The 16,963-nt window shown below is 37.5% G+C and overlaps 2 protein-coding genes across 3 annotated transcripts; one reads left to right on the top strand and one right to left on the bottom strand.

The window, feature by feature from the left end:
• Positions 1–34: 34 nt before the first annotated feature.
• Positions 35–7,159, top strand: LOC114352771 (prostamide/prostaglandin F synthase). The gene is made up of 7 exons (XM_028304492.1): positions 35–236; positions 3,293–3,388; positions 3,859–3,967; positions 4,645–4,773; positions 5,800–5,933; positions 6,239–6,313; positions 6,935–7,159. The coding sequence occupies exons 1-7, from the start codon at positions 72–74 to the stop codon at positions 6,950–6,952; spliced, it is 726 nt and encodes a 241-aa protein (XP_028160293.1). The 5' UTR covers positions 35–71; the 3' UTR covers positions 6,953–7,159.
• Positions 7,160–7,469: 310 nt separating this feature from the next.
• On the bottom strand, positions 7,470–15,607 carry LOC114352770 (uncharacterized). Of its 2 annotated transcripts, none has more exons than XM_028304491.1 (2): positions 15,384–15,607; positions 7,470–9,729 (listed from the first exon to the last, which is right to left on the bottom strand). In XM_028304491.1, the coding sequence occupies exon 2, from the start codon at positions 9,720–9,722 to the stop codon at positions 8,844–8,846; it is 879 nt and encodes a 292-aa protein (XP_028160292.1). In that variant the 5' UTR covers positions 9,723–9,729; positions 15,384–15,607; the 3' UTR covers positions 7,470–8,843. The 2 variants fall into 2 exon arrangements, with proteins under 2 accessions (XP_028160292.1, XP_028160291.1); XM_028304490.1 differs by lacking the exon at positions 15,384–15,607 and adding an exon at positions 11,376–11,609.
• Positions 15,608–16,963: the final 1,356 nt, after the last annotated feature.

Below are 16,963 nucleotides of genomic sequence, written 5' to 3' on the forward strand. Positions count from 1 at the left end.
ACTTGTCACGCACTTACCTGTCATTACTGTCAAATTGCTGTCAATTTTGGATTGGGCCTGTTGGATTGCGAATGTTTTTATTTTCTTTCTCGTCATTTCCCGTTCATTTCTTTAGCGGCAGTCGCTTGCGAAGTTTAGTTTTTGTATATTCAACGATCAACAGAAGTGTATCGAAGATGTCCATCGATATTAATGCAATCGGTGCCCAAAAAGTGAAGAGCGTCGCCAATGGAGAGGTACTTTCAATTTAATTCTTTTCACAAACTTTCCTTTTTTTGTTTCTAATCTAGATCTAATTGTGTGATAAATTGATAAGTTCGAATTTTCTAGTCTAAACGCTAGCTCAGATAACTCTAATCGCATGTGGGATGTGAAAACCGGCTTAACCACTTATGTATAACGTTTGTATGAACTATTTCAGTTCTTAAGTAGGTATATGCATTAATAAGCAATTCAAGTCGAGCGTGAACTGAGATTAGGAGTACAAAATTAAATGCAGTAATTAACAGTATATGATGCATCTTTCCTTGTTATGTCTGTGTGAGTTGCATGAGATGAAAATACATAAGTAAACATCTTGGGACAGTGTGTGTGTCATTTGTAGCTATGCTTTGTCACAAAGAACTTATTAGAAACTACCGGAAAAATAAAAGCAAACAAGAATGTTGTTCGAGTGTTGTTTTTGATGGCTTTAAGGTCTGCCGTTGTCCTAATTACTTCTTCGTATGGATAAAGGGAGATTCTTAAATTAATCTCACAATAATATTTATACAGAGTATCCACATTTTAGCTATAGGTAGTGGTCATTTTTTACGTCAATTGCAGAACTTTAAAGAAATTTCATCATAGTGCATGAAATCAACAACATCATTAGTCATGTTTCTCAGTGTTGTTACTTCATTGTCCGTTTCAAATCAACGAACAATTTGTACTGCACAACATTTACGTTTGAATTTTTTCTGCACTTTGTTGTCCAATTGAGACCAAATGCAAATATGAAAGCTTTCCGGTAAACATACCTGTTTTGTACCTTTTAAAGGAATAATAATGTATTATGCAAACATCGGACATTTGCATTGGCATGTATTTAAATATAAAAAGAAATGATAAAAACATTCCGTCCATACATATACGACTTTCAGATAACACCAATTGATCATGTTATTGCTTTTCTTATATTTATTGCTGTCACCTTTCTCAAGTAACGTTGATAAGAAGATATTTATGGTGTCAATGTTTTTCTCCTAGCTAGATAAAAGGCTTTATAGCAAAGATAAATCCTATAGAAACAAGTTAAATAACTGTTTTATTTAACCCTTTATATGGCAGTGGGAATATATTTCCCACCATATTTTGAACTTTATTCCCTTGTCTTAGCATCCACAAAACAATGAAAAATAAGGGTTAAAGATAAATGAGATCTAGAAATAATGTAGTCCATAATTTTATAATTTTAAGTACATAATGGATGTAATAAAATGTTGAGTATTGTTGTATTGAGCTTGAAACTGTAATTTAAACACAGTAAATATTTTTCTTATATTTAGGCAATACATTATGTATGTATTTCAGAGGCTTCGCCAAATAGAACGCTACCTAGCGCGCGCTAATGTTAAATTATTTGATTTGATTTTGATTTTTTGATTTGACGTCGCGCTATAGCGCCGAATTGTTTTGGCAGAATGTGGAATGTGGATACTTTAATGTCAAACAGGGCTGGAGTTAGGACGCCGCGACAGAGCGTTTCGTGCTGCTTAAGGGNCACTTATCGTTCCATATGTATAACCACCCTGTATAATCCGGCTGTATCTCCAGGTCACCTAGATACATTCCATAGCAACTGTAATATACATTTAGGTACATACATTTACCAATTTTGGTGATAAATAGGCATTTTGTATAACGCCTAAACAAAAACAAAGGGTAATATTTTGGTGTTATACATAGATTTCGAATATAAAAAATATATATTTTAACTAATTAAGACATGACAAAAAAACTGAGGTATGTCTCGTTTCTGTCGGGTCTGGGTTTTTTTTGTATGGGGCGTGACCGTTCTTCTTTCATCATATTGCATGAAATCAACAACATCATTAGTCATGTTTCTACAGTGTTGTTACTTCATTGTCCGTTTCAAATCAACAAACAATTTATACTTTACTGCACAACTTTTACGTTTGAATTTTTTCTGCACTTTGTTGTCCAATTGAGATCAAATGCAAATTAAAGCTTTCTGTTTAAACAGACCTGTTTTGTACCTTTTAAAGGAATATGTATTATGCAAACATTAGGCATTTGCATTCGCATGTATGTAAATATAAAAAGAAGTGATAAAAACATTCCGTCCATACATGTACGACTTTCAGATAACACCAATTGATCATGTTATTGCTTTTCTTATATTTATTGCTGTCACCTTTCTCAAGTAACGTTGATAAAAAGATATTTATGGTGTCAATGTTTTTCTCCTAGCTAGATAAAAGGCTTTATAGCAAAGATAAATCCTATAGTAACAAGTTAAATAACTGTTTTATTTAACCCTTTATATGGCAGTGGGAATATATTTCCCACCATATTTTGAACTTTATTCCCTTGTCTTAGCATCCACAAAACAATGAAAAATAAGGGTTAAAGATAAATGAGATCTAGAAATAATATAGCCCATAATGTTCTAATTTTATGTACATAATGAATGTAATAAAATGTTGAGTATTGTTGTATTGAGCTTGAAACTGTAATTTTAACACAGTAAATATTTTTCTTATATTTAGACAATACATATGTATGTATTTCAGAGACTTCGCCAAATAGAATGCTACCTAGCGCGCGCTAATGTTAGCTTGACGTCGCGCTATAGCGCCGAATTGTTTTGGCAGAATGTGGAATGTGGATACTTTAATGTCAAACAGGGCTGGAGTTAGGACGCCGCGACAGTGTACTGCTGTTAATGAGTGTGTCTTACTTTTTTAAAAAAGGATTTTGTCAAATTTTTTTCTCATACAATAACTGTAGATCGTTTCATCCACGAAGACGCGCCTCACCATTCTTCCGCTAATGTTTAGAGTGTTATCGGTACACGCTAAATCATCCATGAGAGCACACGCACACTACAATAATGACGCTCGGATTGCTCGGATCAAACTCCCTGCACCCCGCGCTTCCCTCGACCAAAAATTGGTGGGGCGCGTCTTCGTGGATGAAATGATCTATACATACACAGCTCAAAATAATCATTTTTTAACTGAAAACCAAAATCTTTTACAGCTTATGTCTGGACTGTGTTTTGTTTCAGGTGAAAGAGCTGAAGAGTTTCTGGGAGGACCAAAATGTGGCCGTCATCTTCTTCCGTCGCTGGGGATGCATGTTCTGCAGGCTGTGGGCTAAGGAGGTCATTATCTTTATTGTAATTATTCAAATATGAGTATTGAGCAGTGGACCGACGATCTCATAAAGGTAGCAGAAAGGCGCTGGATGGAGACCGCTACCAATCGGTCATTATGAATATTGAGGGAGACCAATGTTCAGCAGTGGCCATAGGATATGGCTGAAATGATGATGATGATTGAGCGATGGACCGACAATCTGGTAAAGGTCACAGGTGGTTAATGCTTTTATAATCTACACAGTAAGTGGTTTGTAGTTCTTGAGTGGCGACCACGAGCCGGAAAATGTAGCGTGGGCAGGACTCCCACTAGGTGGACCGACGATCTGGTGAAGGTCGCGGGAGGCGCCTGGATGCGAGCGGTGCAGGATCGGTCTTCGTGGAAATCCTTGGGGGAGGCCTTTGTCCAGCAGTGGACGTCTTTCGGCTGAAACGAAGTGGTTTTTATTAAAATATCACTTTTTCCTGTATTACAGCTTGGAGATATAGCCCCCATTCTGTCAAAGCATAACATCAAGCTGGTTGGCATCGGTGTCGAGGAGGCCGGCTCCAAGGAATTCGTTGACGGGAAATTCTTCGATGGAGGTAACATACATTTTACAATTTGTACGAATTTTCATAAAAACCATAACGGGTTGCATGATCGAACTGAGTTTCGCGATGCTAATGTTTTACAGTGACCACAACGCATTTTCGACCCGATCAGAAATGAAGAAATCCGAAATCCGTAGGAGAATCAAAGTAGCCGTTATAACCCCCTGAATTGCCAAACTTAAGTGGCAATAGAAGGAGCACAGCTAGAACTGATAGCCTTTAGGGTTCAAAATATCTTGAATAGCAACCACGGACCGGAAAACGTAATTTAGGCAAGCCTCCAACCAGACGAAGGAAGGAAGACTAGTGAAGGTCGCGGGAAGCGTACCAAAAAATCTTTGAGAGATGCCTTTGTCCAGCAGTGGACGTTACTTCGTGAAACGAACATGCGTTTTAGTATCACATTATCCATTTCGTTCGTTTCAGCCAAATGACGTCCACTGCTGGACAAAGGCATCTCCCAAGGTTTTCCACAATGAACGGTCCTGCGCTGCCCGCACCCAGGCTCCTCCCGCGACCTTTACCAGATCGTCGGTCCACCTAATAGGAGGCCTACCCACGCTACGTCTTCCAGCCCGTGGTCGCCACTCGAGAACTTTTCTGCCCCAATGGCCATCGTCTCTACAAGCTTATGTGCCATCCATTTATATGTATTTCATCCATTACAGACCTGTACTACGTAGAGAACATCGCGACGTACCAGCAACTCGGTTTCAAGCGGTTCAACCTCGTCACGATCCTCACGTCCCTGCTGTGGAAGCAGTCACGCGAGGCCATCGCTAAAGGCCGCAGCATGGGTAAGCTCAAGAAACGTATGCTTGTAGATGTGCCTTAATAATGGGTACTTAACTATACTAGACTGCGGGTGTCTATGGGCGACGGTAATCACTTACCATTTGCTCGTTTGCCTCCTGTCACATAAAAAAAAAACTTTTCTTGCAAATAATTTTGTCATTTGTTAGTAATTAGAAAACACAAATGTTTACGGGATTTAAACCGCGACCTTCTGTATGCAGAAGCTGAAATACTATGGTAATCCAGAACGAGAACCACCAAGAATCGAACCAGGACCTTTAAACTGCGCCTCTGAGCTAACACATCAATTAAGTGAAAATAGCAAAAAATCGACTAGTAGATAACTTTGGGGGAGGCCTAAGTTCAGCAGTGGACATTCTGTAGCAGAAATGATGATGAAAACCTCCAGAAAGTAACCAAATACCAACCGCAGGTTTGGAAACCGATCTAATCGGCGACGGATTACAAAATGGCGGCTGCGTGCTATTTCAAAATGGCCGCCTAATGCATCACTACGTGCAGAACTGTCCGACCGAAAGGATGTGCAACACTGAACTGCTTGAGGTTTCATTTACGTGTATTTCTTGACCGACTGCAGCAAAGATGGGATTTTAATCTCAAAAGATGGATTTTTAATCTCAAAAGGTGGGGTTTTAATCTAAAAAGATGGGATTTTAATTTTTTTTAAATGGGTTTTCAATCTCAAAAATGGGTTTTGAATCTCAAAAAGTGCATTTTGAATCTCAAAAGATGCGTTTTAATCTCAAAAGATGGGGTTTGAATATCAAAAGATGGGTTTTTAATCCCAAAAGATGCGTTTTGAATATCAAAAGATGCGTTTTAATCTCAAAAGATGGGGGTTTAATATCAAAAGATGGATTTTTAATCTCAAAGGTTGGGTTTTTAATCTCAAAAATGAGTTTCGAATCTCATAAAACGGATTTTTAATCTCAAAAGATGGGTTTTAAATCTTTGCTGTGGTCGTAATGTCGTATAGTGTTGTAATTAGTATGTATTTTTGTAATTAGGCCTCGGGGGTGATTTGAAGGGTGATTGGGTGCAGACAGGTGGGGCACTGATGATGGAAAAGGGGGGAAAGGTGCTCCATCACTTCGCACAGCAAGGGCCGGGGGAGCATATGTCCAATTTGGACATTTTGAAGGTAGGTAGATAAGCCCCCGTGATAGTGTTGCCAGTTTTTTAAATTGGTGTAGCTAGTTTAAAAAAAAAAATTATTGTTAATCAAGAGTTATTTGCTTGAATGGGTTTAAGTGCTTATTTTGTTGTTTACGTGAAAATTTAATATCATTTGTATAAATGAAAATTTTATGACTTTTTTTCGTGTTAAAACTAGCTTCATAAAAAGAATAGCTTCACAACAAGAACAATTGATTTATTGACCACTATAGTTTATTTGAATACGGTAAGAGGTCGAATATGTATGAAATTCAATGTTTTTTATTTCAGACGTTTGGTCTTGAGAACGAGTACAACCCTGAGACGATGGCCAACAAGAAACCTGAGGAAAGGGGAGAGTGCAATGTACGTATTTAACTATGTTACAAAGGGAGCATTCGCTTGCGAGCGTTCGTTCGCGAGCGTATACGCGCGAGCCGAATTCGCGAAGCGTATGATCCTGTTAATAATTATTTCATGAAATTAATGGCAAGACACAGATATTATGTTGTCACATTTTAAAAGGTTTTCATTCATAGATTTAGCTACGTACTTCGTCTATTTATTGGTATTATTAATTTTTTGACACGGGCATAAATATTTAAAAATACTAGTAATTCGTGATTCCTCTCTAAATCACTTATATTTCCTATCCGTTATATCTCGTCCAAGTACAATCAAATTCAAGTATTTGTTTGCCTAATTTTGGGTAAATATAATCATAAATATTTCTATTTGGATCTTAAGCCTTTATAAGGCAGTGGGAATATAGTTCCCACCACATTTTGATTGTCTTAAGGTCCAAAAACAATGAAAAATTTAATTATGTTGTAAACGTTAAAGGGTTAAGACTAGTTACTTAATAAAACTCCAAAAAGCTAAATATTTGCTTGTGTCAGAAGTGTAACGGTGTACACCTTTAATAAACCCCAAAAACAAAGTAGTTAGCCCAAACTAACCCTGGCATCACACCTGTCCGCTTTCCAGACAGAGGCTGCGCCCTAAGGAATGGCTGAGAACACTGGAGCGCCACTCTCTGGCTCCTATACACACGATATGGACGGAGCGGCGTTGCAAGCATAGCAAGGTGTAGCAGTATAGTTGACGTGGGGAGGTTCGTTGCTGGTTTCACACAGTATTTTAGACTTTTTATTGACTTTAATTTTTTTTGCTAGATGTGCCCGCGGTTTTGCCCGCGTGAAATTATTTTCACAGATCGTTATAAATTATAGCCTATTATGTTATTCTGAGTTATATTCAATATACTGTAAAGTTCGATCAAAATACGTTCAGTAGTTTTCGCGTGAAAGAATAACAAACATGCAACCAAAGTCTGGATTGCAGACATCCACACAAACTTTATTAGTACGGCACTTACAGGATTTTGGCTTCCAAATTATTACATTATCAGTATGTGGGACACTTAAAAACGTCCCAAATGTAGCTTGTCCTACTAACTTCGGGACAACATATCGAATGGTGCTGAAAATGGTGGAAGAAAATCATTTTAAAACATTTTTTGGTCTAAAAATCTAAGAAAAGTAATTTAGCTTTCAAGATCAAAATTATTTATTTAAAATGAGGAGTTATTTTAGAGGTAATGGTAATGTAAATATTTTCCCACTATCAGTGGGAACTATGTTCCCATTACCATGTAAAGGGTTAACGGTCCCACTACTGTTTGAAACCAGCAACGGAATTGAAGAATCGTACTGATTTTTTTTATATCGTAAGTTTTGTATTAATATTTTGATGTTTTTATACAATTTATTGAAATTCTAGTGTTAACTTATGGGTGTGGTGATATTGGTAGTGTAAGGCTGTGGCTTGATTGCAAGAGTTTTATTTAAATAGGTTTCGATTAAAACCAACATCTGATGTCTCTGTCGACACCATCAATATAAAACAATATTATCTTCTCGTAGTACATAACCCTGCAGTCATTATAGTCTCGAATAAATAGACATATCAACGCTTGTAGTCAGGCCGCGGCTTTTAAGGACTGATTAAACTTGGGTAATACAAAACTGTGTTATATCACCGTTTTTACTAAATACTTTTTGTCTCTTTCACTACAGTGAAAACGGCTTATGTAGAAAAGAGACAGCATTTTATGAATCGCTGCTATAACACAGTTTTCTTTTTTTTATTAATAAAAATTTTTCTTTAAAACCTTGGCCTTATTTGACACTTGGCCGTATTTCTCTTTTTAGGTAAGTTAAATTTAAATTGCCAAGTATTTTTTTAAACGGTTGAATCATTAACGAATTTAAATTGTTCTTAATCTTATTGGGTTTAAAAATTGTTATTCCAGTTGATTTATTCTTATTTCTTATATTGGGGTTAAAATTGTTATTCGGTAGAATTAAAAAACGTTATTTATAATATACAGTTTATTCTTAAATGTCTATATCGTATGCTTGTGATATGTAAATTGAAGTTAATGTGAAACATAAATACATTTAATGTTTACTACTACTTCGAACATATACTTAGTTTAAAACATTCCAAAAGCGATTGATTTATTTTATACTTATTTGTTTTTATTATTTTGTAACTGGCAACCACACGAGAGAAAATTTTCTCTACTGGCAACACTGGATCATCTTCTGGTCTAGAATTTCACAGTTGCATCGTTTTTTTTATTAAACAAGTATAATATAAATCAATTGATTCCATGACAATATATCCTACGTAATTAAAATTATAATGTAAATGATTACATAACATTATGAGCACAACAAGTAATAAAGGCTTGATATTTACAAAATGTTTTATTATTTAAAATAAATTGCAATCACACGTCATTCGCGAATATAAATTATAACAAACCAAACACACAATTTTAACAAAATTAATTTAATAATAGTAGTACTTAAAATTAGTTAACATATTTTTAATTAATTGAGTACTGTGGTTTACTATCCCCAGTTTTTTTGGTCAAAGAACAGCGAGCGTAATTCGGGTACAGAAGGTACACTTTGTCATCAGCCGCGTCACAGTATATTATATCGTTGACAATGTCAAACACCATTCTGAACACCACAGTACCCACATCAAACATACCTAATTCTATCAACAAATCACGCGGATAATCTAGGTAATATAACGTCCTAGTATTAGCGTCCAAAAAGTGGGCGTTATCATTTTTGTCAGTGGACAAAGAATAAAGAATTTTACTGAACAGACACGGCTTCGTCGCCCCCTTTTTCAACCTATAAACTAAATAGTCGCTCGTAAAATAAATATCATCGAATTTGTCCACTATAAAATCATCAATGACATAATCTGTCAAAGCAGAAATGCACACTGTACGATTACCATCAATATAATGCAATCCCTGTTTTTGGTATTCAGAAAAATACAACTTATCCTTAAATTGCATGTGCCAGATAGTTTTGCTGAAATGAGCGAATCGTTCAGTTTGTTTCGTCATCGTACTGTACTTGTAAATGCCTTTAGTTCCAGAGAAATACACTTCTCCTGTGTGTTGGTTAATTGCTCGTGCGAAAGAGTATGCGACAGGCAAAGTATTCATCTTCAGATTATCAAAATTTAGGTCCACTACTGCTGTATAGTCTGTGTTTCTTATGTCTTTGTAATGGAGATGCAGCAAGTTGTCCATGCGGTCTATGGCGATCTGACCTGACAGTTGGGCGCCTTCGAAAACCTTCTTTCTGGTGTAGCACACATGGTCGAAACACGCGTGGCAAACGGCTGAAGCTGGTGCCAAAAACGTCGTTATTAGCGACAGTGTTATTACTGCTGATTTCATTTTAAATCTGGAAAATAAATGTTATTATAACAAAGGTAATAAATAAATCCAAAACCTAGCTTGACTTTAAGTGAATAGAATAAATATTAAATAGGCAAAATATCGTTCGCCAATTTTAGTTTTCAAACATATGGGCCTTCTATAGATAATATAATATTCGGTGTAGGTATATTTTTACTACCGTATCTAATCTACCTTGACCTACCTCAAATACACGTCATAGAAGACAAGACAAAAACCTACAAATAATATCGTGAATAAATACGACAAAGTTTTCATACATCCGTTCGCTTTAAGTTTGCCGCTGGCGATATGACGTCACTCGAAGGGAAGCGTCTATAACTATAACAAACTACACTGGTCATCACAAAAATCGACCCTCCCGCGACAATCACTTTCCAACGTATGCATCCCCACTTCCCACTAATATTGGCACCATTTAAAAGCCTAGTTCTAAACTTCATTTCATTAAAGGAAAGGTTTTTACCCCAAAAATGTGTCTGTAGAAGAAGTCAGAGTCACTTCTTCAAAAAATGATAGTTACGCTTGAGCCAACCTTTAAGGCTATAAAACTGTTAAGTTGGGATTAATAGCTATCCACCTGTTAAAAAGGACACGTGAGATCATTATTTGGTTTTATAACCATAAAAATTGGTCTAATTGATCCCAGAGGTGAGCCCAAAGTGAGGTCTTTTTCCAAGTCACATTTGATAACGATGATGATGATCGTTTATTAAGAAATGTGTTTTTCTTTAAGGATATTTATTGGGCTTTCAAATAACACCAATATTGTTGGGGCACCATGATTGTGTCAGTAGAAACGAGTTTTCCTGTAAAACGTAGATTTTTGTGATGACCAGTATATAATTATTTAAAATATTTTTTATTTATTATTATTGAAAAAATTGTGTATTTGCGTAAAATAAGACACATTAATTGCGTTTAATCACTAATTGCGTTTAATCGCGGTTGGGGGAGGGGACGCGCATTCCACGGACCGGCAAACTTAGCGCGAACGGGTAGTACCTACACATGTATTTGTCCATAACACTGGCAACATTAGAGGTAGATAATTATGTAATAGATTTTATAATTTAAAATAATGCGGATCTAAGTAGGTACTAGGTACCCGTTCCCGCTAAGTCCGTCAATGCGCCGGCAAGGTCCGTGGAATGCGCGTTCCCTCCCCCAAGCGCGATTAAACGCAATTAGTTAGTGATTTTAAACGCAATTAATGTGTGTTATTTTACACAAATACACAATTTTTATCGATAATAATAAATAAAAAATATTTTAAATAAAGTTTGTTAAAGTTATAGACGCTTCCCTTCGAATGACGTCATATCGCCAGCGGCAAACTTAAAGCGAACGGATAGTAAGTAGATTCCAATGAAACTGCAAGTTAAAGGGGCATGATAAAATTAAATAACAAAATGACGCAGAAAATCTTATCGTGTTGACGGTCAGTTTTTAAGTATTCTGTCTTTCTTGAATAAAAATTGTTTTTCGGACTTAATTCTGCAGAAAATTATAATAGTAAGTATGAGATATTTGTAGACCAAAAATTAATACCTACTCATTAGGTAGAACCATTCCTTTTTCAATTTAACACTTTAAAAAGTTATCAATTACTTAGGTAGGTTATGTACTTACTTGTACTTGAAATTATTTCATAAGCCACCACTGGTGAAACACTACAAAAAAGCTGCAAAATTTAGTCGTTATATTTGAAAACTTAAATAATTTTCACAATTAAATCACTCGAAACTCAAACACAACTACTAGAAGTAAATATTTGGAGCCAAATACGACTCGTCTCGTGCTCAGACAATACGTATTGAATTATCGCATATTGTTTACAAACTTTTTATCAACGACGTCGGGATATTAAGTCATTCATTAATTTATCTTTTTCAGCTTAAATATGTGGTTAAAACCGATAGGGGAGACCGAGGAGAGTTGTAACAGAGTTTAGCTGTAACAAAGCCTCTCAAAAATTTCTTTGCACCTATGACAGTTAGCGAGCTGGTAATTTCACGCAAACAGATCACTAACTTGATAAACTGTCATAGGTTGAGAGAAATTGACTTAGTTCTTTACAACTCACCTCTGTTACAACTCTCCTCGGTCTCCCCTAATTATGTTTGCTCTCATGCAAAAGCTATTGGTTTAAGCCGAATCTTTCCATTCCAAGAATTTGAAAGCGTCTTCCAATACAGTGAACAGTTTCGGAGAAATAACAACTCCCTGCCTTACACCTCGCTGTAGAGGAATCGCCCTTGTGCTTTGGTCCTGTACTAGGACCGACATGGTGGCGTTTCTGTACAAGCACTTCAGCACCTCCATTTACCGAAAAACTATACAGTACCGTTAGAGACACTGCAGCACTGCCCAGGTTTCGATCATATCGAAGGCCTTCTTATAGTTCACGAACGCAAGCATAGTGACAAGTTATACTCCTCAGTCTTCTGTATAACCTGCCGCAGCGTATGGATGTGGTCTATGGTACCAAAACCTTTTCGGAAACCGGCTTCTTCGGGAGGCTGGAAGTCATCGAAACTACGCGCGAGACGATTTGTGATGACCCTCGAAAACAGCTTGTAGACAGGGCTCAGAAGCGAGATGGGTCTGTAATTCTTCAGTAAGGTGTTATTTCCTTTCTTGAAGAAGAGTATACTATCATGAATCTGTTCCATGCCCCCATGTTCCATTTGGAGTATGATAAAACTTTGCAGTTTTTCATCAAAACCAGCAGAAAATAATTGTTTATTGCTAAAAAGCATTCATCAATATTTACTTTAAGTATTTATAATAATTNTTAAGATTGTCACATTTTAAAAGGAGTCTTAAGTAAAAAAATGTTAGGTACAAAAACTAAAATTAAGCAATTGGGTACAAACTTCACTTTTTAAAACCCAACACTTTTACTGTGAACATGTGTGTTTTTTTTTCAGGTGAAAGAGCTGAAGAGTTTCTGGGAGGACCAAAACGTGGCCGTCATCTTCTTCCGTCGCTGGGGATGCATGTTCTGCAGGCTGTGGGCTAAAGAGGTCATTATATTTATTGTAATTATTTCAATATGAGTATTGAGCAGTGGACCGACGATCTCATAAAGGTAGCAGAAAGGCGCTGGATGGAGACCGCTACCAATCGGTCATTATGGATATTGAGGAAGGCCTATGTTCAGCAGTGGGTGGCCATAGGATATGGCTGAAATGATGATGATGATTGAGCGATAGACCGACAATCTCGTAAAGGACCCATGTGGTTAATGCTACTTTTTCCTGTATTACAGCTTGGAGAGATAGCCCCCATTCTGTCAAAGCATAACATCAAGCTGGTCGGCATCGGTGTCGAGGAGGCCGGCTCCAAGGAATTCGTTGACGGGAAATTCTTCGATGGAGGTAACATACATTTTAAAAATTGTACGAATTTTCATAAGAACCATAACGCGATGAATAAACGAACTGAATTTCGCGATGCTAATGTTTTACAGTGACAACGCATTTTCGACTCGATCAGAAATGAGGAAATCCGTAGGAGAATCAAAGTGCCGGTTATAGCCCCCCGAATTGCCAAACTTAAGTGGCAATAGGAGGAGCCCATAGCTAGAACTGATAGCCTTTAGGGTTCAAAATTTCTTGAATAGTAACCACAGACCGGAAAACGTAATTTAGGCAAGCCTCCAACCAGATGATCGAGTGAAGGTCGCGCGAAGCGTACCAAAAAATCTTTGAGAGAGGCCTTTGTCCAGCAGTGGACGTTACTTGGTGAAACGAACAAGCGTTTTAGCATCACATTATCCATTTCGTTCGTTTCAGCCAAATGACGTCCACCGCTGGACAAAGGCATCTCCCAAGGTTTTCCACAATGAACGGTCCTGCGCTGCCCGCACCCAGGCTCCTCCCACGACCTTTACCAGATCGTCGGTCCACCTAATAGGAGGCCTACCCACGCTACGTCTTCCAGCCCGTGGTCGCCACTCGAGAACTTTTCTGCCCCAATGGCCATCGTCTCTACGAGCTATGTGCCTGCCATCCATTTATAACATATGTATTTCATCCATTACAGACCTGTACTACGTAGAGAACATCGCGACGTACCAGCAACTCGGCTTCAAGCGGTTCAACCTCGTCACGATCCTCACTTCCCTGCTGTGGAAGCAGTCACGCGAGGCCATCGCTAAAGGCCGCAGCATGGGTAAGCTCAAGAAACGTATTCCTGTAGATGTGCCTTAATAATGGGTATTTAACTATACTAGACTGCGGGAATCTATGGGCGATGGTAATCACTTACCATCAGGTGATCCGTTTGCTCGTTTGCCTCCTGTCACATAAAAAAAATCTTTTCTTGCAAATAATTTCGTCATATTTTTAGTAATTAGAAAACACAAATGTTTACGGGATTTAAAACGTTCGTTCTGTATGCAGAAGCTAGAATACTATGGTAATCCAGAACGAGAACCACCAATAAATTGCCCCGTCCAAGAATCGAACCAGGACCTTTAAACTGCGCTTCTGAGCTAATACACCAATTAAGTGAAAATAGCAGAAAATCTACTAGTAGATAACTTTGGGGGAGGCCTAAGTTGAGCAGTGGACATTCTGTAGCAGAAATGATGATGAAAACTTCCTGAAAGTAAAAAAATAACCGCAGGTTTGGAAACCGATCTAATCGGCGACGGGTTACAAAATGGCGGCTGCGTGCTATTTCAAAATGGCCGCCTAATGCATCACTACGTGCAGAACTGTCCGACCGAACGGATGTGCAACACTGAACTGCTTGAGGTTTCATTTGTGTGTATTTCTTGACCGACTGCAGCAAAGATGGTTTTTTAATCTCAAAAGATGGGGTTTGAATCTCAAAAGATAGGTTTTTAATCTCAAAAGATGGGATTTTAATTTTTTTTAAATGGGTTTTCAATCTCAAAAATGGGTTTTGAATCTCAAAAAGTGCGTTTTGAATCTCAAAAGATGCGTTTTAATCTCAAAAGATGGGGTTTGAATATCAAAAGATGGATTTTTAATCTCAAAAGTTGGGTTTTTAATTTCAAAAGATGCGTTTCAATCTCAAAAGATAGGGTTTGAATATCAAAAGATGGGTTTCGTATCTCATAAAACGGATTTTTAATACCAAAAGTTAGGGTTTGAATCTCAAAAGATGCGTTTTAATCTCAAAAGATGGGGTTTGAATCTCAAAAGATGGGTTTTTAATCTCAAAAATGGGTTTCGTATCTCATAAAACGGATTTTTAATCTCAAAAGATGGGGTTTGGATCTTTGCTGTGGTCGTTATGTCGTATAGTGTTGTAATTAGTATGTATTTTTGTAATTAGGCCTCGGGGGTGATTTGAAGGGTGATTGGGTCCAGACAGGGGGGGCACTGATGATGGAAAAGGGGGGAAAGGTGCTCCATCACTTCGCACAGCAAGGGCCGGGGGNTTTCATTTAATTTATTTAAATCAGGTTACCTATAATAATATTTTTTCGTTAATTTATGAAAATATCAAATTAGCCCGTAATCCTGAATCCTGATACATAAAGTTAGCCTATTAATTTAACACAGGTACGACTGTACTCAGTGTTGCACTATCAAATGCAATTGACGCGCCACTATGCCAGGGTTTTTATGTTCCTGGTCAGGCTATAGGTTATGTACTTACTTGTACTTGAAATGATTTTATAAGCCACCACTGGTGAAACACTACAAAAATGCTGCAAAATTTAGTCGTGATATTTGAAAACTTAAATAATTTTCACAATTAAATCACTCGAAACTCAAACACAACTACTAGAAGTAAATATTTGGAGCCAAATACGACTCGTCTCGTGCTCAGACAATACGTATTGAATTATCGCATATTGTTTACAAACTTTTTATCAACGACGTCGGGATATTAAATCATCCATTAATTTATCTTTTTCAGCTTAAATATGTGGTTAAAACTGATAGGGGAGATCGAGGAGATTTGTAACAGAGGTTAGTTATAACAAAGCCGATTTCTCTTCACCTATGTCAGTTAGCGAGCTGGTAATTTCACGCAAACAGATCACTACTTAACTCGATAAATGTCATAGGTTGAGAGAAATTGACTTTGTTACAACTCACCTCTGTTACAACTCTCCTCGTTCTCCCCTAATTATATTTGCTCTCATGCAAAATCTATTGATTTATACCGAATCCTTTTTCCATTCCAAGAGTCTGAAAGAGACTTCCAATGCAGTGAAAGTTTCGGACATATAACAACTCCCTGCCTTACACCTCGCTGCAGAGGAATTGCCCTCGTGCTTTGCTCCTGTACTTGGGCCGACATGCTGGCGTTTTTGTACAAGCACTTCAGCACCTCCATTTACTGAAACTATACAGCACCGTTGGAGAGACTGCAAACTGCGTAGGTTTCGATCAAATCGAAGGCCTTCTCATAGTCCACGAACGCCAAGCATAGTGACAAGTTATACTCCTCAGTCTTCTGTATAACCTGTCGCAGCGTATGGATGTGGTATATGGTACCAAAACCTTTTCAGAAAACTGCTTGTTCGGGAGGCTGGAAGTCGTCGAACCTACGCGCGGGACGATTCATGATGACCCTCGAAAACAGCTTGTAGACAGGGCTCAGAAGCGAGATGGGTCTGTAATACTTCAGTAAGGTGTTATCTCCTTTCTTGAAGAAGAGCATCTGATTATGCCTCCATGATGCATTCGAGGTATGATGAAACTTTGCAAAGTTTTGCATCAGAACCAGCAGAAAAATATGGGTTCCTTGTCAGGACTACGGAACCCTAAAAAGCAGTTTATCGCTAAAAAGCATTCATAAATATTATGACCTTGTTATTTTTAACAATTACAACTTACTCGTATTATCACTCGGTGACTGTGTCAATTCAGTTAAGATAAAAATAAAAGTTATTGTCGAAGGTCATTGTAAGTAAGTAGATATCAGTAAAAACATAAACATTGGCTTTTGTCGGTCACACTGAGTGAGTAGGTCACACCTACATAATAATTATCTTTCCATCATCATCATCATTTCAGTCATAGGATGCTCACAGGCCTCTCCCGATGATTTTCAGATTGGCCTGCGTTTTGCTACAATCTCTATGTATAAGACGCTTGCCGGTACGCAGCCTCCATTCTAGAACGTTGCTGCCCCATCGGTTGCTAGTTCTGCGCCATGTGCCTTGCCCACTGCAATTTTAATCTTTTCATTTATCATTTATTTCTCGTTTTTAACCTTTTACGTAT

The sequence above is a fragment of the Ostrinia furnacalis genome, unplaced genomic scaffold (assembly GCF_004193835.3).
Source record: "Ostrinia furnacalis isolate ACB-3 unplaced genomic scaffold, ASM419383v2 OfSCF1439, whole genome shotgun sequence".
In the NCBI taxonomy this organism is placed as follows: Eukaryota; Metazoa; Arthropoda; class Insecta; order Lepidoptera; family Crambidae; genus Ostrinia; species Ostrinia furnacalis.